Source organism: Neopsephotus bourkii, unplaced genomic scaffold, assembly GCF_033783945.1.
Source record: "Neopsephotus bourkii isolate Nb327-2 ecotype Australia unplaced genomic scaffold, CSIRO-AGI_Nbou_v1 NB_1370, whole genome shotgun sequence".
In the NCBI taxonomy this organism is placed as follows: Eukaryota; Metazoa; Chordata; class Aves; order Psittaciformes; family Psittacidae; genus Neopsephotus; species Neopsephotus bourkii.
In genome coordinates, this window is record NW_026901849.1 from 525,948 (window position 1) to 553,405 (window position 27,458).

Below are 27,458 nucleotides of genomic sequence, written 5' to 3' on the forward strand. Positions count from 1 at the left end.
TCAAAGCCTAGCCTCGGTTTGTCAGGGGATGAAGGATGGCAGAGCTGCGCTGAGGTGGGAATGCCCGGGGGCTTCCCTGCAGGAGTGAATTCTCCTTCTCTCTGTGCTAAACCCTCCTAGAGGTTTGTACCGTGGGGCTGTTCACACACACAGGAGCCTGCATGTTTGTGGAGTTAATGTGCTCTCACTGCTGAACCCCAATGGAAGCATTTCGTTAAAGTATTGACCTCAGGCTCTTGGAGTCCTGGAAAACAAACCCAGCCCCTGAGTCCTGGCAGGAGATGTGAATTTTCCAGCTGAACTTGAGCATGTGCAGTTGTGTGAAGCAGCGTTCCTTTACTGCACACAGCTGTGCCCGGATGGGGACAGCTTCTTTCCAGCAGCTTCCTGAGCATTTATTTACTCGAGGCTTTTTGCATTAACTCTCGCTCCTTTGGACTCGTGGTGCAGAGGAGGTGGTTGTAGTTTCAGGGCTTTGCATTCCTGGCTGAGCTGTGCCTGTGTTTGCATGCGGAGCCATCGCCTCCCCTCCAACTATTTTAGTCATTTCAGAAAGGGTGGGTCAGAGGCATTTGGCAGCGGGTCCTTTGCTGAGGTGGAGTCAGCCAATGACCTGCAAGCCTGGAGACTTTAGCAGGGCCCTTTGGCTGGAGGGCTCTGCGGGGCTGTGCCATTTGCAGCGCAGCACAGACATCCCCACGCTGCGCTCCCCATTCCTGGCGCGGCTCCCAGCGCGGGGTTTAGCTGAGGCTCGGGTTTAGCTTTCCCTCCTCTCTGTCCCTGCAGTGACAGCTTCCCGGGCTCTGCTCGCCGCCACTCCCGAGCCATCATGGAGGAGACAACTCTGCAGATCATCGAACCGCCGACTGTTTCTGAGGCCTCAGAGGAGCCCGTGCCCGAAGAGCCCATCAAACCGGACCAGATCAATGGTGTGATGGTGCTGACCCTTCTGGACAAGATCATTGGAGCGGTGGATCAGATCCAGCTGACCCAAACGCAGCTGGAGGAGAGACAGCAAGACATGGATAGCGCCGTGACCAGCATCCAGGGCGAGCTGACCAAGCTGACCAAGGCTCACACCACCACCAGCAACACCGTGAACAAGATGCTGGAGAAGGTGCGCAAGGTGAGCGTGAACGTGAAGACGGTTCGGCAGAACCTGGAGAAGCAAGCGGGGCAGATAAAGAAGCTGGAGGCCAACGAAGCAGAGCTCCTGAAACGCAGGAACTTCAAAGTCATGATCTACCAGGTAAGGAGCTATTTGATGCGTGCTTTGCGTCCTGTTGGTGGCTGTTCTCTTTGTGGAGGGGGCTGTCACGCTGTGTGGTCGGTCCATGGCTCTCCCCTTGCTGCCTGGCAGCCCAAGCCGAGCAGCAGCACTCTCTCATTCATGAGTTAACATTGTCTGGGTGTTCTAAGACAAGGTTTGGTAGAGCTGCTGTGTTTAAGAGGAGTTTTAATGAAGACAGCGAGGACGACCCTAAGCACCCATTGCACCGGAGCAGGACTACCAAAATCACCTGATTTTACTGCTTAGCTAAAACTGAACAAGAATGCACTGGGTAAATCCATGTGCTAGTGTCTCCTCTACTGAGAGACACCGTGTATTGCTGCGTGGTGAGTGATAATGTTTCACATTTGGGACATGCCTCTGGTAACAAGCAGATGGTAACTGCAGCATTGGGGTGAAATGCACTGACTGGGACAGGCAGAGGCATTGGAGGGGAAGCAGAGCAGCTCCTTGAGCTCCCGTGCTCGGGTCTGTTTGCCCTTGTGTTGTACAGACTCCCACGTTCTTTTTCCTGCAAGCTGGAAGTGTTGACTGTTGGAGTTAACTGGTGTCAGGAAGAGCTTTAGTTTGTTTCATGTTTCCCCCTGGGCTAAGTGTTGGAATTAATGTTAAACAAGAAGAAAGGGAGGAGAATGTTCCTGTCAGTTCCTGGCTGGAGTTAGTCTTCCTTATCAGAGCACTGTTATAGAGAAGTGAATGAAATAGTTAAGGATTCAGTTAGAAGCCTCTGAGTTAATAATAGTGCCGGGGACAAAGAAAGAAGCATCAAATGCTCATCATGGGAAGGGAGAGAAGAAAAAAGGGGAAAAAAAGGGGGAATGCTTCTTATCACAAGGTTTGAAGGGAGAGCTGAGCGTAATAGGCTCAGGAATCTACCAAGTCCAGGGGCCTGCATAACTCTGATTCAGTGCTTAAGCATTTGTAGTTTTATCATGCCCAAAAAGCTGCAATGCTCGAGCCTATTCCAACCACGCAGCAACTTAACCAGTAGAGATATAGATTCATTACAAGTTATTTGCATCAGGCTTTTGGGGGAGGCTACGTCTACCCATGGAGAAATCAGATGGAACTCTACATGTACTGCAGAAGCAACAGGCAATGCAAAGTGAGAAGAGTGAGGGGAATTGTTCAAACAGAGCATTCCGTGTGGCTTACGGACATAGGTAGGAAGTTGGCAAGCTCCTTTGGGAGCTGCTCCTTTGGCTTTGCTGTTGCTTAGGAATATTGAGTAGAGTTTGTCTTTAATATCAAAAAGCAATCCTGCTTCTGAAGGAAATGAGCCCTGAACAGCCTCTGAGTGCTTCAGTTGACAGGGGACTCCAGGGATCTTGTGAATCATGGAGCTATTAGGGAGTCAAAGGGAGTGATTTGTAATTCAGAGCAATTTCCCAGCAGGGAATTGAGTGTGATTTGACTGGGAGGCCACAGAGCCCAAGTGAGAAATTCCCCAGCTTTGCTTCATGTGAAATGGAGCCTCTTGCTCTCTATGGCAGTGCCCCCCCCCTGCGGGAAGACAGGGCAGGCCTGGCCCCAGAGGGCAAGGATCCCATTCAGGGGGACCCAAGCTGTGATCAGCCCTGCTCAGGCAAACAAAGGGCTCTTTTGGAGGTGAAACTCTTGGATTATCTCTTCATGTGGTGCTTAAACTGGACAACAAGCTCCGGGATGGGCTTTGGGTGTTTGAACACTAGAGAGAAATGGGCAATAGCAGCATGAATGTGCCTGAGTACCAAATGCTGCTGTGGGTCATGATGCTGCACAGAGACAGAGCTGCACAACAGAATGGGGTGGCCAGGCCTGGGCACAGGCAGCCCCCCAGGAGAAAGGGGATGGTTTTGCACTCCTCAGCAGTGCTGCTCTTCCCTGCATACAATGGAAGTGTAGTGTTGGTCAATAGGGGAAGTTTCTAAACGATACCAATGTACTGTATGTCTCAGAGCTATTGTCATGAGCAGTTCTCCTGTGGAACAGGGTTGTTTGGTAGCTGCATTACTCTGAGATAGATGTCATGAAAACATCACCATGGCATTTTCAGTGTACAGAACCTGGAATTGTGTGGCTGGGTGTAAGGGAAAATAGTTTGTCCAATGCAGGAGGCTCTCTTCTTTGTGGAGACCTCTTATTCCAAAGAGTTATTAACCACTGAGGGGGATTGGGGAAGTTTTGGTTTGGTTTTAGGGGGTTGGTTTGCTTGGTTTTGCCCTGGGAGGGACGGGGGGGCTTGGAGTTTGTGTCTCCCTGTGGTTCTGGAGCTGTCACTGTGCACGCATCCCTGGCCCAGGCAGGCAGTGGGAAGCCCATAGCAGATGTACAGAGCTCTGTGTCCTCATGTATTTACCTGACTGTTCCAGCACTGTCAGGGATTCAGTTCCAGGCAGCCCAGTCACGAGAGTGGCACTGCCTGGGCTTGTGTAAACCAGATAACAATAAAACTGCAGAAAGAGGTGCTGGCTCTGTGTGTACATTCGAGAGGCTGATGTGCAGCTGCTTTACCAGGACTGATCAACGCTGCTTGGTGCTGGTGATTCCCACCTCGCTGCCCGTGGCCTGATGCCTTCCTGTGCTTCAGTATTAACCATGGCATGAAAAAAGCTGGAGCAAGAGTCTGTAAACCTGAACCCGTGACAGGCTCCACCCTGGGGGGGTAATGAGGAAAAGTCTCTGAGTTCGGTGTCTATGGTTTAAACCAAATCTAAAACCACACAATAACCCTTTTCTAATTCAGTGTTTCACTTCACAAGACCCACCTACCAAGGTTTGTGTTGGGGATTTGGCTGCAGTGTGATTCGTTCTGTGGTGGTGAGCAGCTTCTTACTCCTTTCTAACTCAGAGCAAGCTGCCTTTGGAAAGCTGTGATTAACTTGCCCCTGCAATTGCGCTTCCAGTTGCTATGGGTAAAAATGCAAAGATTTATTGGGCTTTTGGGAGAACAAGAGCTCAAATCATCTGAGGAGACATAGAATATTACTTAAACCCAGGAGTGGCTGTTTCCAGGCAAGCCAGCCAGGTCAAACAGTTGGCGTGCTCTGTGGGATGTAGTGTCATTGATCCTGTGCTCTGGAGGATTAAAGGGAGGTGGAGGTAAACCAGCTCTCCACTGTTTGTAGGGGTTTGGTCATTGTCTCAGCATGAAGGCAGTTACAGATGGACTGTTTCAGGAGTGCAGATAAGAGCTTTGGGCACCTTGGGAGACGAGGTGAAAGTTGTGTTTTGCTGATGGATGAGGAGGAACTGGAATCAGATGGTGTTTGGGGAGTGCTGCAGAGCCAGCACTCTGCTGGGCTGGGGGAAAGCAGGGGCTGAAGCCGCCTCCACTGGGGCAGCTGAGGAGCAGGCATCAACCCAGCCCTGTACCCACAGCCCCGTGTGTGCCTGTGCTGCTCCCTTGCTCCCTGTCACAGACACTGGTACCTGATTTTGCGAGGAGCTGGTTTGATTCCCAAGGGAAGAGTTTCTGTATTGATGGAACGTGGGGAGTTTGATCAGTTCTGTAGAATTACATTTGAAAAAGCCACCCCCCTCCAAAGGATCCCTTTTTCCCCTTTGGAAGACTTGCGTACCAAAAGCAAAGGGGACAGGCTTTTGGCAGACTTTTTGTCCTCTTTCCATACCCAGAACTTGCCCTCCTGAGGCATCTGCTGTCAGATGGCTGCGTGCAGGCGTTAGCAGCCTCAGTGCTTCCTTTGTGTGTGTGCCCCAGGCTCCCGGCCGCCGGGGAAATCAGGACACCAGCAAATGTGTTGAGAGTGGCTGCTAATAAAAACAAACTGGAGCAGGTCCAGAGGAGGCCACGAGGATGAGCAGGGGCTGAGCACCTCCTGTATGGAGCCAGGGTGAGAACACTGGGGCTGTTCAGCCTGGAGAGGAGAAGCTGCGTGGAGACCTCAGAGCAGCTTCCAGTGTCTGAAGGGGGCTACAAGGATGCTGCAGAGGGGCTCTTCATCAGGGACTGCAGTGATAGGACAAGGGGAAATAGGTTTACACTTAAACAGGGGAAGTTCAGATTAGATATAAGGAAGGAGTTCTTCCCTGTGAGGGTGCTGAGGCGCTGGCACAGGGTGCCCAGAGAAGCTGTGGCTGCCCCATCCCTGGCAGTGCTCAAGACCAGGTTGAACAGAGCCTTGGGAGACGTGGTTTAGGATGAGGTGTCCCTGCCCATGGCAGGGGGTTGGAACTGGATGATCCTAAGGCCCTTTCCAACCCGAACTATTCTATGATTCTAAGACCTCATCCCAAATCTCCTGGTTTTAGGAGACAAGAATGTGGGGCTGGTTACTGCAGCTCGGGATGAAATAACAGATGTCCCATGCAGAAAGCTGCTGCTCTAAAGCCAGACACGTGCCACGCTCAGCTGTGCAATGGCACGTGGCAGCCCTCCCCAGAGCACAGCATTATTCCTCCAAATGCTTTTTGACAATTAAACTTATTGCAGCAGATGCCAAAGGCCTGGGTTCTGGATTCCTTACAGGCAGCCCTCAGCACGTGCATCCAGGAGGGAATTCCTGAAGTCCTTTATGTGGGCGCTGGGTTCAAGGCAGGTCTGGCTGTGATGGGTGGTGGTGGTTATTGGGAGGAGCAGCCTGTGGTCAGGGGTGCTCCGTGCTGTTGAGCTGGGGCACCCATGGCTCTACAGGGGATGCTGGTGGCTACCAGAGCCTGGTGGGGACATGGAGCTGCTCCGGGTGGATACGGGAGCGATTGGAACGCGAACCTCAGGCACACAATGCGGAGGGTAGGTAGGGCTGGGAGTATAAATAGCACAGTTTGGCTTTTGGGCCTTGAGGGGGCCTTATACGGACGAGAGCAGCGAGGCTGTGGGCGGTGGGGAGGAGGGTGGATTTCAAACCCACACCCAGATGCCACAGACTGGGCAGCCAGACCTGAGCTGCCTCGGGTTCGGGCCTGTGCTCCCCACAATAACACATGGGAAAGGACTTGTGTGGTGAGAAGCAGGGCAGGGAGTGCAGGGTGTGCGACCCCTGTGCTGCAGCCTCCGGACCACCCAAGGCTTGGGGCTCATGGCAGCAGGAGCCCGTGTGTTCTGCAGGTGCCAGGAGCTGGCAGTGTGGGTCCATGCCCTGGGTTCAGGGCAGCCTGAGCAAAAGCAGTCAAGAATGAAGAGAGGTGTCAGCACATCCCCATCCCTTGTAAGGGGCACCATGTGAACAGTGGAGAGACTCCTTCACACCCTGCACGTTACTGAACTACAGGAGTCTCGACATGATAACTCACAGGAGGGAGCCTGAGCCTTAAACCAGTGTCGGGAGGTAAGAGCTCCCACTTCCAGGGTTTTCCTTAGTGCAGGTTATCATCTTTCTACCATAACCCCTCAGCTCTGGAGCGTGGATTTCTGTGTTGCAGCCTGGCATCCACTGCATTAATATTTCAGTGCTCAGGTATTATTTATAAGCAGTTAGTGCCAGGACTGTGCTTTGCTGAAATCCTTTCAGCATTGTAGGTACACACTGAGCTGTGCAGCAGGAAATTGTCTCCAAGGGCTATTAACGGCTCAGGAGAATCAAACCAGAGGTAATATTCCTTCTGCTCACGTATCCCTCTCTCAGGCCTCCCCTGGGCCTGTCAGCAGTGGATCTAAGTGTCTGGGATTAGAAATCAAAGCCTTCAAGAAGCCATTTAGTGCTCCAACACAGCCCCATCCCTCTCCACTGTGCCCTGGGTGGGAATTTGACTGGTAGGTGGTTAAAGCCTCTTTGTAGGTGGTAAAAGCCTCTTTGTGCTGTAGGCGCTGCGGAGCACTGGAAGGGTGTGAGTGCCATAGCAGGTGCTGCTCCTCTTTGTTATCCCTGTTCCCCCAGTTTATGGCTATGGGAATGCTCTGGAGTTGTCCTCCAGCATCGCTCCCAGCACAGCGCTGCCTGTGCTGTTCCCATGTCCCAGCCCCAGCCAAGCAGAAGAGTGAGCCCAGCATCCCACAGCACACCCAGCTCAGGGTGGGAAGCATTGGGCTCTTCCTGCATCTCGCTGCTCCCCCGAGCTGTCCCTCCCTCAGGAATGAGCAGAGAGCAATGCAGTGTCCTCTCTGATGTGCTGTGATGTGTCTGTGGCCCATACAGAGCATGGCAGTGACTCCAAAGCTTGTTGGCACATTGCTTATGCCTTCTTTTATCCTGGCTGGGCTAATGTCATCCTCTGGGTTCTGCAAGATCTTCTACAACTTACAAGGTACCTCAGGACCCCCAGCTCCAGTGTCCAGCTGCAGGGCAAGACAAAGACCAGAAACAAAGATGCTCAGTGTCAGTGAGGGGAAATCAAGCATTTAGAGTAAAAGGCCCCAGGATGTTTAGTCTGTAGCTTTAAGTGAGGCTGTGAATGTCAGCGTCAGCACGGGTCTATCTGCACATCATCTGTAGTGCAGACTCCCTCGTTGAGACAGGTTTATCCAGGAGGAGCAGTTCTGAGAGCAAAGCCTGGTAACAGGATCAAACCCTTCTGTTCTGCTGTCGGAGGGGAAGAAAACCCAACCTCTTCACCCTGCATCATTTACTTCTCTGTTTCCTCCAGCCCTGCCTTTCTTCTGCCCCACTGAAACCCTTCTCCAAGCACAGCCTCCTCTCCCCTGCCGCTCCTCTCTTTGCACCACCAGGTCTGGAGGAGCCCCAGTGCTGGAGTGCTCCCTGCCCCAGCTACTGGGAGGGTGCAGCCTCTCAGGACCCAGCGTTACTGGATGTGCCTGCTAGGAAAAGGTGCCAAGGAGGTTGCACAGTACAGGCATGGAGAGGGCCTTCTGCTAGACAGGGAGGTACGGCTTGAGAGCAAAGCAGCTTATCCCTTTAATCCGAGCCGAGTTTGCTCTTACCCCTCATACCGTGGATCTTTCCCTTTGTCCCTGCAGTGTTCTTTGGCAACTGCAGGATTCAGGCTTCTAAGGACTGGAGGCTTCTGATTTTATTGGAGATAAAATCTATCCAACCTTTGGGACACAGGAGCTGGGGCCATGCCCAGTGTTACTGGGTACGGATGTCTGTTAGCTGCTGGGTATTGCCCAGCGCTGGGGTCAGGTATGGTCCCTGTGCTGACAAACCCAGTGCTGGGATTCTGGAATGAACAACACAGGCTTTAGAGTCGCTGTGTCTTCATAAGCTGGCACAGAGCTTTCAGCTATGCCACAGGGATCAGAGGAACCACCGGAACGGCTCCATCAAATCACTGTGAGCAGCAGTGTGGGGAGAGAGCAGAACCTGGCCCTATGGCAGTGCTCAGGGTAGGGGGCCTGAAGCTATAGGAGGGATTCCGCACCTCCCAGGCCCTGCTGTAGATGAGGCAGGGATGCTCTTCCCTCTGATAAATCTTTGCTGTCTTTTCTGTCAGATTTTGCTACCTGGCTTCTGCCTTTACTAAAACACCCCCTGTGCCTCCTCCCCCTGCCTGTTCTCATGCTAAGCCAGATGACTCTGTCGACGACGTTCCGGAGCCCATGCCCAGCAGGGACAGGTAAGGTTTTCCATTGTGCTTCCTTTCCGTGGCCATTGAAACGCCGTTTTCCTCGTCTTAGCCTGAGAAGACCCAGCCTGTGCCCTCTGAGCCTTCGCCAGGGACTGCCCTGTGAGCCGGCTGCAGGAAGGGGGCCACGGCCCACACCAGCAGAAGACGTGCCAGGAGGCAGCAGTTTAGGGCCTCAGCAGGAGAAACCCCTGAAGAGGACTTTGAACCTCTCCCGAAGCTGCTGCTTCCAGAGCCTTTGCCTCTCTGCTTGTGGCTGCTGCAGCCTTGAGCCCGCTGCGAGGCTGAGCTTCCAGCTGGCAGCAACGCCGCCGCTGCTGCCTCGTGTGCTTGCTGCTGCCCTCCCAGTGCTGCTGGAGCCGGGATCTTCTCCCAGGCATCCTGGGGGTTGTCACGCACTCACCTCTGCGCCCTGGGAGGCAGGGATTGCTGTGTGCTTGCATGAAGGGCTGCGAGCCAGGAGCCGTTGGCTCTGCTGGGGCATGCTGTGACTGGGCAAATCCAAGCTGTTTGCTGAGCCTCAGTTTCTCCCCCTGCCATACAGACCTGATCAAAGCTCCTCGGGCTTCTTGTAAGGTTTAGCTTGTGTTTGTGGGGTGGTTTCAAGTTGTTTCAAGTAGATAAAGCCAGGCAGAGAGCACAGAGCGTGTAAAGCTCCCGTTGTGTCGGGCAGGACCTGTTCCTGCTCAGCACCAGCAGCCCCCAGTGCTGTTCACTAGGAGCCAGTGGTGACTTCCAGCGCTGTTTGTCTAACACTTATCTCACACCACAAGAGCTACTGGTAACAGCACAGGGCCCTGTTAAAGCCTTCCTCTGATTGTGTGCCTGCTGGAGCAACACCCAGCTCCAGCAGCCCACGCTTCGGGTGCTGGGAGCAGCCACATCGGTCCAGGGACAGAACCATCCCGGATCCACGCGATGGTGAACTCATCCCAGGGACTGGGATGCTGCTGCCAGGGGAAACTTGGGGGCAGGTTTAGTTACCCCCCTCAGCTTCCCCTGGGTGGGTGCAGGACGGGGCAGAAGCTCCCCTTCACCCATCAGCAGCTGGGATCATCCCATAGCAGAGCCTGGGGATGCGAGCAGGGCACGTTCTGCATGTTCCAGCTGCATGTGAGCCGGCCCGAACCGTCTGTGCTGCTGCTGTGTGTGTGTGACAGGAACGGAGCACAGTGACCTGCCGACGTGCTTGGCATGCCCGTGTGTAAAACCCTCCCATTAAACCTTCCAACCGGAGCCCGGAGTGCTTGGGAGTCCTGGGGCTCTGTCCTTTACCCCACTGGGGCAAGCCCAGAGCCCCTCTCACGCTTTGGGAACGCTCGGTGGAGCTGCTGCTGCTGCAGCGCTGTGCAGGGCTGGGAACACAGCTCAGCTTTGTGTCTCATTGGCCTTTTATAGGGCCGGGGAAGTGTTTACGTGTGTTGTAGCAACGTGCTGGGGGCCATGGGGTGGCCGTGACTCACTGCATGGGAACGCGCCTGGAAAACAGGGCTCATCCCACGAGCAGCCCTGCACCCATCTGCTGGCAGCCGAGTGCCTTGGGTGCTCACAAGGCACAAGCCGCGGTCCCATCGGCTCTGCCAGCTTCCCAAAGGGAACCGTGTCCCCAGGGAGCTCCGTGCCGAGGGGCAGCACAGTGAAACGGGCCGGGGTGGGTGAAAGAGCCTTGGTGTGGATGGCAGACACACACAGACACAGGGGTTTGCCTTGTGCTGGTGTAAAACCCCCTGAGGAATCTTGTTTGCCCAATGCCTTTGGCAGCGGGAGCCGTGCGGGCACGGAACTGGTTCACATGTGCTGATGGGGGCCCCCGTTTGAGCACCCCAACAGACAGCGATGCCCAGAGCCCCTCTCCAAGGGTCGGTGTTTTCCCAGTGAAAATAGGGTAGTTTGAATGCCTGGGGTGCAAAATGTGGCTCGTAGTGAAGCAATGGCCAGACCACAGTGCCAGAGCAGGGATCTGGGTAGCAGCCACTCACAGACCCGGGATGGTTCTTGATTGATCCAGTGAGATCCCATTGCTCCCCACAGGCAGTGCTGTGTCTGCAGGCACCGGGCAGGGAGGAGGAGGAGGGCATATGGTGGCATTGGTGGCATTGGGGCAGTGCCTGGGTGCGGGTGGGGAGCTGCATGTGAGGGATGCTCAGCGTGGGGCACCATGGGATGCGTGGGACAGTGAGTGTGGGTCTGTCCGTGCTGCACCCTGTGGGAGCTGGGACCAGATGGCCTGCACTGCTGGTCCTGGGTGCAGTGGCAGGGACTGCAGAGAGCCACCTTGTCCCCTGCCCCACGTACTGGGAGCTGCTGCCGACCATGGTGTGGCTGCAAGGAAAGATCTGCAGGATGGTGCTGAGCTGGTGCAGCCCATAAAGCCCCATTCGGTCAGAAGGTGCCTTTGGGGCTGTAACACCAGGACCGGTGGTTATCTCTGTGGCAGGCAGGGAGGTTCTGAGGTGCTGTTTCCTCCTGCACACACATGTTGTGCAGTCAACAAGGGGCCGATAAGTATCTGAGTTCGCAGGATATGGCCCGAGTCCAGGGCCAGCGGTGCCAGGGAGAGGGGGATGCCTTTGTTCTGGCTCATTGTGTTGACTCAGAGGGAAGGAAGCGGCCGGAGTTCCTGATGTTCTGGGCTGGCGGGGCTGGGGCTCTCTGGGATGGCTCCAGCAGGTGTTGTTGTGGAGCACAGGATCCTGCCCCGGGGTTCGCTCGGGGCTGACCCGGCCCTCGGGAGAGCCTGGCTATTGTTTTCCCTTCGAGCAGCAGAGCAAATGAAGAAAACACATGCGGCCACCTCACCTCGAGCCCAGAAAGCATCGGGGAGCGGAGCCGGGATCCGCAGGGTGCAGCTGTGTGCTCTGCACACTCTGCCTTTCAACCGTGGCACCCCGCTGTGCCCCATGGAGCCGAGCTGTCCCTGCTCACAGGGGTTTCCCCAGATGCCCTCAGGCTGCAGCACTGCGGCTTGCCCAAGGAGCTGGAAGCATCTGGCTTTCCCCCGGTGGAGCTGTGCTGCAGGCACGTACTCCATCAGCTCTCGGTTCTCAAGCGATGCGAGGGCAGGAGGAGCAGCCCGGGTCCTGCGTGGTGGTGACCTTGGCCAGCCCCACAGCGTGCACTCAATGCACCGGGCACCGTGCAGGCACCAGTGCAGAAGCGGCTCCAGAGGCTGGGCCCCGGTGGCTGCTTTGCTGGTTTGAGCATCACCAATGTCCTGGCTCTGGACATCTCCCCCCTGTGCTGGGCACTGCTGAGGCCGCACCTCGAACCCTGTGTTCAGCTCTGGGCCCCTCACCACAACAGAGACATGGAGGTGCTGGAGTGGGGCCGGAGAAGGGCCATGCAGTGGGTACCGCTGTGCAAGCGTGACCCGGAGCATCAGCCAGCACCCAGGGACATGGGGGGCACCGGCAGCCCCCATTCAGCTCCTGCCTGTGTGGGGCTGGCAATGGGGCTGGATTCCGCACCTGCAGCCCAGCAGCTCTGCTCTGTGCCTGTTCCCTGCGCTGCCCTTGGGCTGGGTTTGTGGCTACTCCAGCCTCTCCCACCCGGCCCCATAGGTTAGAACCCCTGGGGCAGTGGTGCTGGGAGCTCCGTGCAGGGATGGGCTATTTCCAGCCTGGCCGGGACACGGTGATTCAGTGCAGGGATGCACACTATGTGCTGCTCAGATGAAAACCAATCCCACTCCAGACCTGCGCCCCATTCCCGGGCACATGCTTGTCCTCTGCTGCTGGGATCAGAAACTTGGCTGACCCGGGAGAGCGGAGAAGCTGAATGAATTCACCCCGTGCCGAGTAGAGGCAGCGTAACCTTGCAGCCCTGCAGGTCAGGGCTCTGCTCCTGCTGTCTTCAGACACAGCTTGGATCAATTCCCTAACTTACCCCGAGCAGGGAAATGGGAAAACCAGGGTGGCTGCTGCATCCCAAGGGATGTCCCAGCCCCACATCTGGATCCCGCAGGCCTTGGGAAGGTCTGAGCACAGGCCGGGGTGCTCATACCCTGTGTTATGTCATGGCCAGGTCCCGGCTCCGGGCTGTGCTGCCATCTGCAGCCCAGCGCAGCGCCGACCCCCGGCCCTGCCGAGTTGAGCCACCCCCTGCGGTATCGCGGTATAGGGCAGGAGGGGCCCTGGGTGGGCGCTGGGGGGCAGAGCGGCACCGCATTGTTCCGGGGGGTTCCCTGCTCCCTCTGCAGCAGGATGCGGTGGGATGGTGAAACTGGGGCTGCGAGAGGGGCAGAGCACGAAGGGAAGAGGCTGCAGGTTCGGTGCTGGCAGCTCTGGAGTCGCGATGGGTTTGGAACCAGCCTGGAATCCTGAGCTTAACCGCAGAGAGCCCTGAGCTGCTGCGGGTGGGGCAGAGCCTCCTGACAGTAACTCATCGGGTGCTCTAAGGGAGGACGGGCCCGGGCCGATGTCACCTGCGGGTGGCTCTGAGCCCGGGGAGGCTGCGTGTATCTGTGTGTGTGTCTCACTGGCTCCGCTCTGTGTCTTGCAGGATGAAGTGAAGCTCCCGTCTAAACTGAGCATCAGCAAGTCCCTAAAGGAGGGCGAAAAGCTGGAAAAGGAAGGTGAGGGTGAAGAGGGGCCTGTGGGTGAGGACCACGCAGAGGAGGACCACATCCAGCTCTCCTCAGATGAAGAGGTGGAGATTGAAGAGATTATTGAAGAGTCACGGGCAGAGCGCATCAAGAGGAGCGGCATGAAAAGAGTGGATGACTTTAAGAAGGCATTCTCGAAGGAGAAGATGGAGAAAACGAAGCTAAAGACCAAGGAGAACCTGGAGAAGACCCGCCACAACTTGGAGAAGACCCGCCACAACCTGGAGAAGAGGATGAATAAACTGGGCACCAAGATTGTGACTAATGAAAGGAGGGAGAAGATGAAGACCTCTCGGGACAAGCTGAGGAAGTCTTTCACCCCGGACCACACCATCTACGCCAGGTCCAAGACAGCCGTCTACAAAGTGCCGCCCTTCACTTTCCACGTCAAGAAGATAAGAGAGGGCGAGGTGGAAGTGAAAGCCACGGAGCTGGTGGAGGTGGGTGGAGAGGAGGGAGAAAACTCGGATCTGATGCGCGGGGAGAGCCCCGAGACGCACACACTGCTGGAGATCACGGAGGAGTCGGACGCGGTACTGGTGGACAAGAGCGACAGCGAGTAGGCCGGGGCTGCAGCGCGGTTGTGGACGGCGGCTGAACACGTATTCACTCACATTGGAGAGCTCTCTCTGCCCCTGGTGCCCCAGGGCAAGTGTACACCATGCATCTTTACTACCCCGCCGATCCCCTGCCCGCTTGGACAAGGTGTAGTTTATGTTTTAGTTTTAGCACACTAAACGTTAGGAACACGGGACTCTTTTTCTTACACTGTCCAATCACCCTTTGGAGACCATTCCTGCCGCAGAAAGCCTTTAGCACCAAGCCTGAAGACGGGCTTAGAGTGATGGGGACCCAGCTGGACAGTGCTAAAACCAAGATAACGGCTGTACACCTGGAAAGCTCAAGTGTCCTCCCGAAGCCAAGACCTGGTGTCAAGACAGCATCCTGCCCATATTCCCCCTGTGGCTGAACCACAGGCACGGGGGCTCCAGCATCCGAGGGGGCTGAGGAGCTACGGTTGCACCCAGCGTGCAGGAGTCCCCCTGACAGGCAGAGCCCTGCATGGCCACCACACAGCCCTGACCCGCTCTGCCCTCCCCAGGACTCCGTGACCCGCTGCTGCCTCGGATGGCTTCGCCATGAAGCCACCCTGCAGCGGGGGCAGCCGCGGGTGCCCCGTGTGGCACCGCAGAGCCGGGCCCAATGCTCCCTCCCTCGGTGCTGGGGCCATCGCAGCGCCGGGGCTGCCCCCTCCCCACCCGTGTTATGGATCCGGCTGCCAGAGCCCCGGCGAGTCCAGGCAGCGCCACGGCGGCGGTGCTGGATGCGGTCCCTCGACACCCGCGGCGGCGGTGGCGGCCGGCACCGAGGGGATGTGCAAGCGACAGCGCCGGAGCGGCCACCGCCGCCTGCGGCGTTTCCAGAGGGATTCGGGATGCGCTGATGTGGCTGCCACAGAGCGGCCTCGACACCGGCCGGCCGCGGACCTTGAGTGTTTCCGAGCTCCCTCTTCCCCCGGGGGTCCCGGCACGGCCCAGGCTCCCGCCACCTCCTCGCTTCTCTCCCTCTTTCTGCAGCTTCACCTCGCACAAGGCAGCGCCAGCTCAGACCCGGCCCTGCGGGAGCGGCTGCGCCCGGGAAGGGAGATCCCGGCGAGGGGTGCGGGAGGGCCCCGGTCGTGCCCGTTCCCGTCTGCTCGCCGGGCTCCACCCTTCCCGGGAGCGCCGTCGCTTCCCTCCCGTCGGAGCCAGCGTAACCCAATAGGTAACCCCGCTTCTCCCCCAAGCGTCCCGCTTATCGTCCACTGCACCCGGCCTGGCCCAGGGGCTCGACCCGGTGCCCCGGTAGAGCCGCCCCAGGGCAGCGCGGCCGCAGCCACTGTTCCCCGTGCGGGTGGCGGTTGCGGGCAGCCCCCGGTCCCCGAGCACCGGCTGTGCCCACGGGGCGGCATTTCCGGGCCCTCCCCCACCCCGGGCCGTTTCCTCGCAGGTTCCCCCCCTTCCCCGGGCCGGGCGGGCGCGGCCGGACGAGCCCCAACGCTCCCGCGGCTGCGTCCAGGCGAGAGCGCGACAAATAAAGTCTCTTTTCTAAACCACCCGCGTGCGGCCTCTCCGTGCACCGGCCCGGGGGCACCGGCGGCACCGGGGACCGCGCCGTCGGGACTCGGGAGCCTGAAGTCGGCGCTGCCCCTTTAAGAGGCGGTGGCGGTGGGCCGCGCGGTGACGTCACGGCGCTGCCCGGAACTCAGCTGGGTTTCCCGCACGGCCGTTCCCGGCAGTGGCTGCCCCCCCCTGCCGCACCGCCCCCTCCCCAGCGCCGCCCTGCGGCGGGAGGCGGTGCTATCCGGGAACAGCCGTCACGGCGCAGCCCCCCGCGCCGCCGAGAGCCGTGACGTACTGCTCGGCGGCCGCGCTGATTGGTCGTCAGGGCCCGTCCCTCGCAGGGCCGTGGGAGCGCCGCGCCGCCATTGGCTGCGCCCGGAGTGACGCAGCGGGGCGGGGCCGCGCGGCTGCAGGCTCTCGTCACTCGGGCAGGGTCCGGACGCGATCGCCGCCGGCACCGGGAGCCGCTGCCCCGCCCCGCCGGGACCGCCGGTGAGCGCGGGGAGGGCCGGGGCCGCTGTACCCCGAGGGGGGGCCGGGGCTGGGGCTGCTGTACCTTGGGGGGGGGGGGGGCTGGGCTGAGCCGGTGGCGGACGGAGCGGAGCTGGCCGGGCCGGGCCGGGCCAGGGCGCGGCGCTGCCCCCGGTCCCTGTGCTCGCCGGTTCGCATTGGAATCCCCGCGGCGGGGCTGAGCCGGGGCCGCCGTGCACCGGCGCCCGGCAGCAGGTGGGGGCAGCACGGGTCGCAGTCAGGGCAGTGATTAGCGCAGTCCTCCCGCGGTAACGGGGATTCTTTCCTGTCCCGGGCCCAGCAGGCGCAGCGCGGGGCTGGGGCAGCTCCCAGGGCTCTTGAGCTGGGGCTGTTCCCGCACAGACCCTGTTGGGGGGGTCAGAGCATCCAGAGCAGAGGAGCTGCGGCCCGGTGCCAGTGTCCGTGGTGGGTGCTCACACACCCGTGTCCCTGCTGGGGTCTCACTGTGGGCTGGACCCTGGGCTGGAGCAGGTCCTGGGGCCGCCTGTGAAATGGTGAGGGCTCATTTCATCAGCGTGAGCAAGACTGACACCAGAGGAGGGTCCTGCAGCAGGGCTGGAAGAACCTGGCTGATATCTCTAGTGGAGCTTTAACCCCTTGCACAGAGCTGCTCCGCAGTGCTTCGGCTGGGTGAGCGTCCCGCAGGGCAGGGGTGATGCAGTGACCGAGGAGCAGGCATGGTGAATACGGCCCGTGGCTGGTGGAGCTGCCCAAGGGCTCTGCCTGCCGTTGCCCTGGGCTGTGCATGGCTCTTGTCCCCCAGGCTCTGTGTGCACACCCCTGCTGCCGCTGCAGGGCACTGGCCCTACCCGTGTGTTTGGGGCAGAGCAGCCAACCCCGCTTCCACCCTGGAGGTGACCACTGGCTCTGTGCACTGCAGTGGAGCCTCTCCTGCTGCTCCCACAGTGACAGGGGGCAGGAGGGGTGCCTGCTGGGGCAATGGGAGCTGGGATGAGGAGCAGCCAGGGGAGGTGTGCGGGTGGCTGGGGAGCTCTGCCCTCTCCTTTGCAAATCCCTGCAAATCCCAGCAGCGCTGCTCCGCTTTCCCACCTCTGGGGCTGGCTTTGGAACCGCTCCCGAGGAGCTGGAGCCGAGTCCTCCCCGAGCAGCCCTTGGGAAGCTCTTGCATTGCCCGGAGCCATCCCCTGCTTTGGTGGAGCGCAGCTTTCCATCCGGCTGCGGGTGCGTGTGTGGGAGCCCGGTGTCACTGCAGCCGCTTGGATCTGAGCGGGGCCGTGATGCTCCCACTGCTGATAACTGAACGTGACCCGGGCACAGCTGGGGGTGACGGAGCTGGGAACACGGCACAGCTTGGGCCCATTGTGCTCTGCCCTTGGCAGGGAGCTAAAGATGAACTTGAGCTCTTGAGCTACTTATAGCAGCTTTGCTCGGAGCTCTGGAGCTTGCATCGCGCTGCACGGGGCCCTGGCTCTGTTGGGTGCTGCCTGGCTCTGCTCCAGAGGCTCACCACGGAGTCCAGCACCATCAGAAAGGTTCGAGCCTCAAATCTTTCAACCTGGTCAAGGCTTCCCCTTGGTGGGGGGAGAGGCTCCTGTGCAGGGTGTCGGGGCTGATTAGATCCCAGTTTCCCTCATGCTGGTGACTGCATCAGTAAGAGCATCACAGGGACCCTTTGCCCCCATTTGATGGGTTCTTCGGGCTGCCCGGCTGCCTTCTGTTGATGCTGGAGGCGCTGGAGCTCGGTGCTGTGCTCCAGGAGGCAACACCTCCTCTCAGCCCAGTGCTTGGCTGCTCCCTGCTCGCAGCCGGTGCTGCCTCCCCTCATCCTCCAGCTCTCATGGGCTGCGGGCCCGCCCCAGGGCTGCGTTGCCCCCTGCCACCCACTGCTGCCACACTGCTTGGAGCCTGTGCTTGAGTCAAACCCATCGGGAGGCTCATCCCACCTGCGGTGCAGTGCATTGGCATGGCCGGGGCAGGCTCTGCTTGAGCCCGGGGTGAGCTGCTGCTGCTGAGACATCCCTGGAGGTGGGACCGGGGTGCAGTGAAGCTGCTGGCAATGGGGAGCAGGGTCCCTGGCCCAGGCTGCTGCTCCCGGTGGCACCGGGGCTGTGCTCTGCACTGCTTCCTTTGGCCCCCGGTGCTGTTGCTGGGAGCAGCTCCGGTCCCCACACACCAGGGCTCGGTGCACGGGGCCGGGGCCTGGCAGGGCACCAGCTTCCTGCGGGTGCAGAGCATGCGCTGAGCGGGGCCGCAGCGGCTCCGCTCCTCCTGCGCTATTTGTGGCACTGAGAAGTGGCCGGTTCCTGTGCAAACGCCACGTGGCAGCGCGGGGGGCTCCCTCCTGGCCCGGGGGGCTCCCGTTACTGCCCTGAAGGACCCGGGTTGTGGCTTGCTTATGGAGGAGCTGCATGGATCAAGGCTGCAGGGAGGTGGCTACTGCAGCCTGGAGGGGCAAAGTCCATCCATGAGCTGCTCCAGGAGACAGCTCCACCTGATTGATGGGGATCCAGGGGCTCCATTGATGGGGATCCATCCGCTCCATTGATGGGGACCCAGGGGCTCCACCTGATTGATGGGGATCCAGGGGCTCCACCTGATTGATGGGGACCCAGGGGCTCCATTGATGGGGATCCAGGGGCTCCATTGATGGGGATCCATCCGCTCCACTGATGGGGATCCAGGGGCTCCACCTGATTGATGGGGATCCATCCGCTCCATTGATGGGGATCCAGGGGCTCCACCTGATTGATGGGGATCCATCCGCTCCATTGATGGGGATCCAGGGGCTCCACCTGATTGATGGGGATCCATCCGCTCCATTGATGGGGATCCATCTGCTCCACTGATGAGGACCCAGTGGTTCCGGTCCTTGGCTTGGGGCTGCAGCAGCACGGGGCTGCTGTGGTGCAATAGGAAGTAAGGAGGCTGCGCTCACCACCCGGGCAGGGCACTCTGGTGCCTCGTTGGTTTTCAGCCCTTGCCCTCTCCAAGCACTTATTGGGTTTTCCCCCCAGCAGCACCATAAAGTTCACACTGTGCCAGGAGCCCCAGGACCACACTGAAAGCTCCCCACATGCTGCTCCCAGTGCTGCTGCACCGGTTCAAACGGCCAGCAAAGAGCTGAGCCCACAGCAGGATGGGGGCTTTGATGGGATGCCCAGTGCAGGGCCCTGATCTGAGGCCCTGTCACATCAAGACCTGGCTGAAGGAGCCCGTCTTGTTTACAGGGTCTTGCATGGGCCAGTATCTCTCCTCCCTCCAGTGAGAACAGGCTTGGCTCACGTGGTCCTCTCTGAGGATTGCACCACGGGTCTGCTGGTCAAGGTTGATGTCCTGGGGACGTTGCTCCTGTCCTTGTGGCCGTGAAGGTCTAAACCCCTCTGTAACTCCATGTCCGGTGCCAGTGCCTGCCTTGTCCCCTCCTTCCTCTCCTTGCACACAAAGCATGCAGGGATGCTCCAGAAGAGCACCTCGGGTGCTGCCAGTGTGGGGTGCGACCCCCTCGTGCTCCCTCCTCACTGACAGCTCTGACCCCCGCCCTGCTCCCTGCCTCCCATCCCCACACCTTCACCCCCTCTTTGCCCTTGCTCCGGCTCCTGCAGGGGCAGCCCCGCGCTTGCTTCCATCCCTTCCCAAGTCACGGCCCCGCAGATCGCTCCTTCCTCCCCTCTGCTGCTTCCTGGCAGTCTCCGCCTTCCCCTTCCTGTCAGCTCTGCAGCTCCTTCCCTGCCTCCTGAGCACAGCCCCGCTTGTGCTGCCCGCCCCGAGCCTGCCTGGGGATGCTGGCACCGCATTAAAGCCTGGTCCCTGTCACTGGTGACCTCCAAGAGGCCTCCTTCCCCCTGCGGGAGGTAGGGAACCACAGGGGAGAGCTTTGCTGCCGCAGGCATTGGGAACCGCGCTGGCCTGGGGTCCTCACCAGGCTGAATTGAGCCCAGAGCTGCACCCCCTGCGTGCTTGGGATCAGAGCTCTGCTCTCTGACCTCAGGGCTTCCAGGTGAACGTCCCAAAGGGGATGCATCAACGTGGGCTGCGTTCAGCTCCGCAGTGGGGGCGGCTGCGGGGGCCCCTGTGCTGCTGCTCTCGGGGGGCTCACTGCAGGGCTGGGGGTGAAGGGGTTTTCCCATCGCAGCCAGACCTGCTCCTTCCCACTCTCCCCGCCATGGGGGTGCCGTTATTCCCAGTCCAGGGCTGCGCTTCCAGCTCCCCGTGATCCGGCTCCGATCCCAGCCCGGAGGCACAAACCGGGGTTGGTCCCAGGGCTGCTGGCTCCGGATCCAGCTCCTGGATGTGAGATGGGCTCTGCAGGGACACCGGCCTTGGGCTCATCCCTTGGGCGCTCTGGGGACCCGGTCCCCTTGGCACTGCCCGTGTCGGCCCTCCCGGTGTCCTGGCTGTCTCCGGTGCTGCCCCACCAGCAGCAGTGGCCATGGCTGGGTGTGAACCAGTGGCAGGAGGAGCCTGGAGGCCCCGGTGCCAGCTCTGAGCGTGCCCATCCCAGCAGGTCTCCGGAGCTGGCCAGGATGGCACAATGGAACCAGCTGCAGCAGCTCGACACGCGGTACCTGGAGCAGCTCCACCAGCTCTACAGCGACAGCTTTCCCATGGAGCTCCGGCAGTTCCTGGCCCCGTGGATTGAGAGCCAGGACTGGTAAGTCCTTGTGAAACACCCATTGGGACACCCAGCCTGGGTGCAGGAGGCACTGGGGGCTGTGGGGAGCTCTCTTGCTTCCCTGAGAGGTAAAGGGGAGCAGGACTCGGTGTGCGTGGTGCAGACCCCAGCTCAGGGGAAGGGGAGCTCCAAAGCAGAGGTGTCCCCATCCAGGGCTGGCTGACATTGACCCCTGCTGTAAGTGAGCTTGATGCAGATACCGGTGCCTGGATCCCATCCAGAGAGTACGGGGGGCTGCTGAGGTGCTCGGGTGCTGTCCCCTGGCTTAAGGCCACACTTTAAGCCCAAGCCCAAAACCTCCTCATCGCCCTGCCCGCAGGCACAGTCCGAGGGCTCGGTTCATTGATGAAGCAGGCCAGGCCTGCTCCTCCCGTGCAGGTTAGGAAGTGGCTGGGGGTTAAACTGCACCGGAGCTGCCTGCCCCTTGCCCCGTGCTGGCACCCAGGGCTCTGCCCTGCCTGCACAGGGCATATGCTGCCAGCAAGGAGTCCCATGCCACACTGGTGTTCCACAACCTGCTGGGGGAGATCGACCAGCAGTACAGCCGCTTCCTGCAGGAGTCCAACGTCCTCTACCAGCACAACCTGCGGCGCATCAAGCAGTTCCTGCAGGTGAGAGGGGGGGCGCTGGCTTGGCACCGGTGGGAGGCTGGTGGCCTTCATGACCCGTGGCCATAAAGGATGCGGGGAGGGCAGGGGTTAGGCCGTGCCTTTGTGCCTGCTGACCTCGGGGGCCCTTTGACTCCTCTTACAGAGCAGGTACCTGGAGAAGCCGATGGAGATCGCCCGCATCGTGGCTCGCTGCCTCTGGGAAGAGTCCCGGCTCCTCCAGACCGCGGCCACCGCAGCCCAGGTCAGTGGCTTGGGTGGGTGTCCTGGGGCCTCCACCGCAGCCCGGGCAGGACTCGGTGCTGCAGCTGCTGCTCCCCCTGTGCTCCCTTCAGTAACAAAGCTGCTTCGTGCTGAGGGGTGGTTTGGCTGCCGTGGGTGATGAGGCAGCAGCGGCTTCCCTCCAGGATGCAGCCAGGGTGGCTCTTTGCTTTGTGCATCCATCTCTCCTCGCCACTTGCTTGGGTGCACTTCGCTGCAAGGGAGCAGCTGCACTGGCTTTCCTTAACGGAGGGGATGAAGACCCCTCTGGGTGCAGGGGAGCCATGGCCCTGTTCTCATGCCCTCCTTGTCCCCTCCGCAGCAAGGGGGACAGGCCACGCATCCCACAGCAGCTGTGGTGACAGAAAAGCAGCAGATGCTGGAGCAGCACCTGCAGGATGTGAGGAAGAGGGTGCAGGTACGTGTGCTGCCTCAGCACCTTCTCCCTTCCCCACCGCAGTGATTTAGTACTTTGAATAAATCCCCATCTCTTGCCTTGCAGGATCTGGAGCAGAAGATGAAAGTGGTGGAGAATCTCCAGGATGACTTTGATTTTAACTACAAGACTTTGAAAAGCCAAGGAGGTAATGGGAGCTCATTAGCACCTGGTGAACCAAAGTGTGTTCCTGCACAGAAACATGCTGGAGGGCATGTTCCAGCCCTCCCAGTGCCTCCTCCCCGAGTCAGAAGGGTGGCTTAGGCTCAGGGCATTTGCATGGCAATTGGAGAAACCTCCTTTGTTTCTGCCACTGACTCTGCCTGCGGGGGAGCTGAGCCAGAGCTCTGCCTGGGAGCAAAGGAATGCCTTGTGGAGGTGATAGTGCTTAACTGGTGGAGGCTTTCGAAGCTGCCTGCTCCTTGGAGGTTGAAGCGGTTGGTGTGTGTGATGTTGGGTGGGTAGGAGCAGTCCCTGAGGTCTCCCCCCGTGCACAGACATGCAGGATCTGAATGGAAACAACCAGTCCGTGACCCGGCAGAAGATGCAGCAGCTGGAGCAGATGCTGACGGCGCTGGACCAGATGCGAAGGGTGCGTGGTGGAGCTGCTCTGGGGATGCCCTTTTCCCCAAGGCTGACTTTGGTGTCTGTGCATGGCCGGAGCTGAGCGCAGGCTGGGACCGCAGGCCTGTCTGGGGGTGCGTGGCTCAGAGGGGGTGATGGTTCTGCTCTCTGCCTCCCCAGGGCATTGTGAGCGAGCTGGCTGGGCTGCTCTCGGCCATGGAGTATGTGCAGAAGATGCTGGCAGATGAGGAGCTGGCGGACTGGAAGAGACGGCAGCAGATTGCCTGCATTGGCGGCCCCCCCAACATCTGCTTAGACCGCCTGGAGAACTGGTGAGAGCTGCCTGGGGCTGCAGCAGGCCCTAGGGAGGAGCCGTTCCAAGCCCTGCAGTGCACATGAGCTCCTACCCATGGAAACAGCCTTGCAAATGGGCTTCTGGTGCCTGCACGGGGAGAGGTAACCCCTTAGGCAGGCTGATCCCCAGCAGTGGCCATTGGAGTGGTTAGCCCCAGGCCTGGGGGGGGTTAGGGCTGCTGTGAGAGGTTCCAGATGTGTCTCTGCACAACCTGGGGGTTCCTTTTGTAATGAGTGCCCTGGGCTGGGAGCCGTGGGCACGTTCTGTTCTCTGCTGGTCCTGTCTCGCACAAGCAAGGGCAGAGGGGGGGCTCTGCAGCCAGAGCTGACGCTGGTTCCTCCTGCTCCCCTAGGATAACCTCTCTTGCCGAATCACAGCTACAGACCCGGCAGCAGATCAAGAAGTTGGAAGAGCTGCAGCAGAAAGTGTCCTACAAGGGTGACCCCATTGTCCAGCACCGGCCCATGCTGGAGGAGCGCATCGTGGACCTGTTCCGGAACCTGATGAAAAGGTGCTGATGGGCAGTCCCTGGTCACAGGCATGGGCTGGAGAGGGGGGGCATTGAGTGTCTGGATGAGGCCTGAGGGTGAGTGTGGTTCTGATGCCTTTCCCCTGCAGCGCTTTCGTCGTGGAGAGGCAGCCCTGCATGCCCATGCACCCCGACCGGCCCCTGGTCATCAAAACCGGGGTGCAGTTCACCACCAAAGTCAGGTGGGTCAGTGCCCTGCAGTGGGTGGGGTGCTGTGAAGGGTGCTGCTGCTGGGGCCACCAGTGCTGCCCACACAGCGGCTCTGCAGCCTCTGAAGGTGCTGCAGTGAACTGGAGTGGTGCAGGATGCTCACCCTCTGCCTCTGCTGCCCCTCTGCAGGTTGTTGGTCAAGTTCCCAGAGCTGAACTATCAGCTGAAGATCAAAGTCTGCATCGACAAGTGAGTCCCTTGCTCTGATCCTGCTGGTGCGGGGGGGACTTACTGGGGTGGGACTTATTCTGCTCTCCTTGAGTCAGGCTCCATCCCTGCACCGAGGGTGTCCCTCGGGGGGTGTGGGGTGGTGCTGAGGGTTCATTGCCATGGTGGGGGACAGCTTGTGGGGCTTGTGGGGCTCCACGCAGTGATGCAGCAGCCCTGTCTGCATCAGTATGGGAAGGCCATGGCCATGACCGGCGTCTCTCTCCCCTTCCCTAGGGACTCGGGGGACGTTGCAGCACTCCGGGGGTAAGTGCAGCGGTTTGGGGGCTTTCCTGGCTTCCTTTGGCAAAGCCCCCGCTGGCGCCTCCGCTCTGGCAGCGCCGTCAGCCCCGCTCTGTCCTCCCTCTCTTGAGGTCCCGCAAGTTTAACATCCTGGGCACAAACACCAAGGTCATGAACATGGAGGAGTCCAACAACGGCAGCCTCTCGGCTGAGTTCAAGCACCTGGTAGGTACCGCAGGCCCTCGGGCCGCTCCTGCTGCGGGTGGGCGCTGTTGCGGTGTCACCCCAGCCCGTCCCCTCTGCCCACAGACCCTGCGGGAGCAGCGCTGCGGGAACGGAGGCCGAGCCAACTGCGATGTGAGTGCTGGCGTCCTGGCTGGGAGAGCCCTTCCCTTCCAGCCAGCCCCGGGGCCTCATGGCCAAGCTCCTGCCTGCTCACTGTGCGCTTCCACCCCAGGCCTCGCTCATAGTCACGGAGGAGCTGCACCTCATCACCTTCGAGACAGAGGTGTATCACCAGGGGCTGAAGATCGACCTGGAGGTGAGCTGGGGGTTCCTACCTGCACTGCCATGGGGCTGGGAGCAGGGGAGCCCTGGGTGATGTCCAGGTCACATCCTGTCCTTGCAGACCCACTCGCTGCCTGTGGTGGTCATCTCCAACATCTGCCAGATGCCAAATGCCTGGGCCTCCATCCTGTGGTACAACATGCTCACCAACAACCCCAAGGTAGGGCCGGGCACTGCGGGGCAGCTTTAGGACATGGGACAAGGCTGGAGCAGGACCCGGCCCTGCTCCTGCCCCACGTCCTGCTCAGGGCTGGTGCTTCCCCTTGTGCAGAACGTGAACTTCTTCACCAAGCCCCCCATCGGGACGTGGGACCAGGTGGCAGAGGTGCTGAGCTGGCAGTTCTCCTCCACCACCAAGCGCGGCCTCAGCATCGAGCAGCTGACGACCCTGGCAGAGAAGCTCCTAGGTAACCCGCTGTGTGTGTCCCTGTGTGTGTGCTCGAGCAGGGCTGTGTGCTTGGGAAGCAGCTGCACCCTCAGTTCCTGGTTCTCTGCCAAACAACACGAACCTGGGGCTGCTCCTGGAGCTGCTGGCTTTGGAAGAGCAGCTCTTCCCTAAACACCGATGCTCGTGTTCTCTGCCAGGCCCCGGTGTGAATTACTCCGGCTGCCAGATCACCTGGGCCAAGTTCTGCAAGGTACAACCTCCTCCCTCCTGCTGAGCGCCTCCCCTGGGCTCTCCCCTTCCTCCAAGGCTCACAGCCTCCCTGCCCTCCTCCTCAGGAGAACATGGCTGGCAAAGGCTTCTCCTTCTGGGTCTGGCTGGACAACATCATCGACCTGGTGAAAAAGTACATCCTGGCGCTGTGGAATGAAGGGTGAGCATTGCTCCAGAGATCCCAACGGGGCCTTGGGCAGGGTCCCACCGTGCTGATGGAGTGGGAAGCGTTTTCTCTCTTATTGCCTGGTTCAGAGCAGAACCCCCTTGGGGATCCCTGCGCGGGGGTGGCCCTGGTGGTGGCTCACACCCTGCAATAGCTGCCCTGCTATCCTGACCTCTCCCTGCTTCCTGCTGCCCAGGTACATCATGGGCTTCATCAGCAAGGAGCGGGAGCGAGCGATCCTGAGCACCAAGCCCCCGGGCACCTTCCTGCTGCGGTTCAGCGAGAGCAGCAAGGAGGGTGGCATCACCTTCACGTGGGTGGAGAAGGACATCAGCGGTGCGTGGCTCCCCCCTCGCTGCCCTGGCTGCCTGGGAGCCTTCCTGGCTCTGAAGGGGGCTTGGACCCTCCTTGTACCCCATCTGTTCTTTGTCCTGCCAAGCACCCTGCCTACGTTAGCTCTCTGAGCCTGGGTGCCCTTTGCTGGGTGTCCTGCCCATGGGCCACCCGTGTTGGTGCAGCTTTCCATGGCACTGAAAGCACCACCAGGTCCCTGTCCTGCCCCGCTCCTCTGGGTGCGTTGTGATGCTGAGCATGGCCCCAGGCTGCTCCCATCCCCGCTGCTCCTGGGGTGTTTGGGGAACATGGGTGTCTTGCCCCGTGTCAAAAGTCTCCTTGTACAGGGAAGACCCAGATCCAGTCTGTGGAGCCTTACACCAAGCAGCAGCTGAACAACATGTCCTTCGCCGAGATCATCATGGGCTACAAGATCATGGATGCCACCAACATCCTGGTGTCCCCGCTGGTGTACCTGTACCCAGACATCCCCAAGGAGGAGGCCTTTGGGAAGTACTGCCGCTCCGAGAGCCAGGAGCACTCTGAAGCCACTGACTCAGGTAGTTGTTGGCTTTCTGTGCTCCCCTGTGCCACTGCTGGGTGCTGGACCCCACCGAGCACACCATGGTGCGGGATGAGGGGTGGGCTCCTCCTTGGGTGCCTGCTGACCCCGCTGCTCCTGCGCAGGTGCTGCTCCCTATCTGAAGACCAAGTTCATCTGTGTCACCCCGTGAGTGCTCCTGGCGTTGCCTGGGAGGGCTGGGGGGTGTTTGTGTGCTCAGCCTTGCTTTGGGGGGGGATGTGGGTGCTGTCTGGGTACCGCTGGGCTCCTCTCTGCCCGCGCCCCAGCCCGGCCTTCCCCTCCCGGGGCCCCTTTCCTGTGTGGAGCTCTCGGGAGCGGCTGAGCCGTGCCCTGGGGCCCATCGGGGGCCTCCATCCAAGCCCTGACCCCTCCTCTCGCAGCACCTCCTTCAGCAACACCATCGACCTGCCCATGTCCCCCCGCACCCTGGACACGCTCATGCAGTTCGGCAGCACCAGCGAGGGAGCGGAGGCCAACACCGGGGGGCAGTTTGGTGAGTCCGGTGGGGCACGGCACCGGGGGGGGGGGACGACACACACATGGGTCCCATAACCTCCACCTGGGTCTCCCTGCAGAGTCGCTGACCTTCGACATGGAGCTGACCCCCGAATGTGCCTCCTCGCCCATGTGAGGGGCTGCCAGCGCCTGCGGGACCCCCAGGATGCGGCTCCCATCCCCACAGAGCCCCCCCCCGGTCTCACTCATGCTCGGGGCCGGGGCCTCACCACGGAGCCCTCGTGTGACCTCAGTGCTCCGCGGGGGGGGATGAACCTTTTCTATTGCCTTCCCTGCCCCTTTTTTACTCTTGGTTTGCTCATTCAAGTGCCTCTTCCCCTCCGCCCGCAGCCCCCCTCTGTACACAGCTTCTGCAGCCCCGGCCCTGCTCCCTGCTGCTGGAAGCTGCTCCCCTGCCTGCCTGACGCCAGCAGCCCATGGGCACTGCAGGAGCCTGGGTTTGCCCCCGCTCCGCTTTCCTGCCCTGCAGCAGGGGTTCAATGGGGGGCTCGGAGCTGCTGCCCGTGGGCCCTGCAGGTGATGCTGTGCGGGCTCAGCCTGGCCTTTGCCATGGGCAGGGGGTTTGGGGGGCCTGCTCTTGCCACCGGCTTCCTGCTGCGGG

General features: G+C 60.2%; 2 protein-coding genes across 4 annotated transcripts; both read left to right on the forward strand.

The window, feature by feature from the left end:
- Positions 1-461: 461 nt before the first annotated feature.
- Positions 462-15,450, forward strand: CAVIN1 (caveolae associated protein 1). The gene is made up of 2 exons (XM_061367038.1): positions 462-1,249; positions 13,253-15,450. Exons 1-2 carry the CDS (start codon positions 830-832, stop codon positions 13,916-13,918), a joined length of 1,086 nt encoding a protein of 361 aa, XP_061223022.1. The 5' UTR covers positions 462-829; the 3' UTR covers positions 13,919-15,450.
- Positions 15,451-15,872: 422 nt separating this feature from the next.
- On the forward strand, positions 15,873-27,041 carry STAT3 (signal transducer and activator of transcription 3). Of its 3 annotated transcripts, XM_061367037.1 has the most exons (24): positions 15,873-15,949; positions 20,454-20,600; positions 21,088-21,232; positions 21,375-21,473; positions 21,813-21,908; positions 21,993-22,074; positions 22,424-22,518; positions 22,671-22,822; positions 23,198-23,356; positions 23,464-23,556; positions 23,714-23,773; positions 24,029-24,058; positions 24,166-24,259; positions 24,344-24,391; positions 24,492-24,575; positions 24,663-24,761; positions 24,873-25,008; positions 25,187-25,239; positions 25,325-25,419; positions 25,622-25,761; positions 26,106-26,321; positions 26,446-26,488; positions 26,722-26,834; positions 26,917-27,041. In XM_061367037.1, exons 2-24 carry the CDS (start codon positions 20,473-20,475, stop codon positions 26,970-26,972), a joined length of 2,316 nt encoding a protein of 771 aa, XP_061223021.1. In that variant the 5' UTR covers positions 15,873-15,949; positions 20,454-20,472; the 3' UTR covers positions 26,973-27,041. The 3 variants fall into 3 exon arrangements, with proteins under 3 accessions (XP_061223021.1, XP_061223018.1, XP_061223019.1); XM_061367034.1 differs by lacking the exon at positions 15,873-15,949 and having other exon boundaries at positions 26,106-26,318; XM_061367035.1 differs by lacking the exons at positions 15,873-15,949; positions 26,722-26,834; positions 26,917-27,041 and having other exon boundaries at positions 26,446-26,492.
- Positions 27,042-27,458: the final 417 nt, after the last annotated feature.

Bases quoted from the DNA above. Each gene is read 5' to 3' on its own strand.
- CAVIN1 (XM_061367038.1), top strand. From the start codon at position 830: ATGGAGGAGACAACTCTGCAGATCATCGAACCGCCGACTGTTTCTGAG. The intron at 1,250-13,252 runs GTAAGGAGCTAT...TGTGTCTTGCAG, and splicing joins TCAAAGTCATGATCTACCAG to GATGAAGTGAAGCTCCCGTC.
- STAT3 (XM_061367037.1), top strand. From the start codon at position 20,473: ATGGCACAATGGAACCAGCTGCAGCAGCTCGACACGCGGTACCTGGAG. The intron at 23,557-23,713 runs GTGGGTCAGTGC...GCCCCTCTGCAG, and splicing joins CAGTTCACCACCAAAGTCAG to GTTGTTGGTCAAGTTCCCAG. The intron at 23,774-24,028 runs GTGAGTCCCTTG...CCCCTTCCCTAG, and splicing joins ATCAAAGTCTGCATCGACAA to GGACTCGGGGGACGTTGCAG.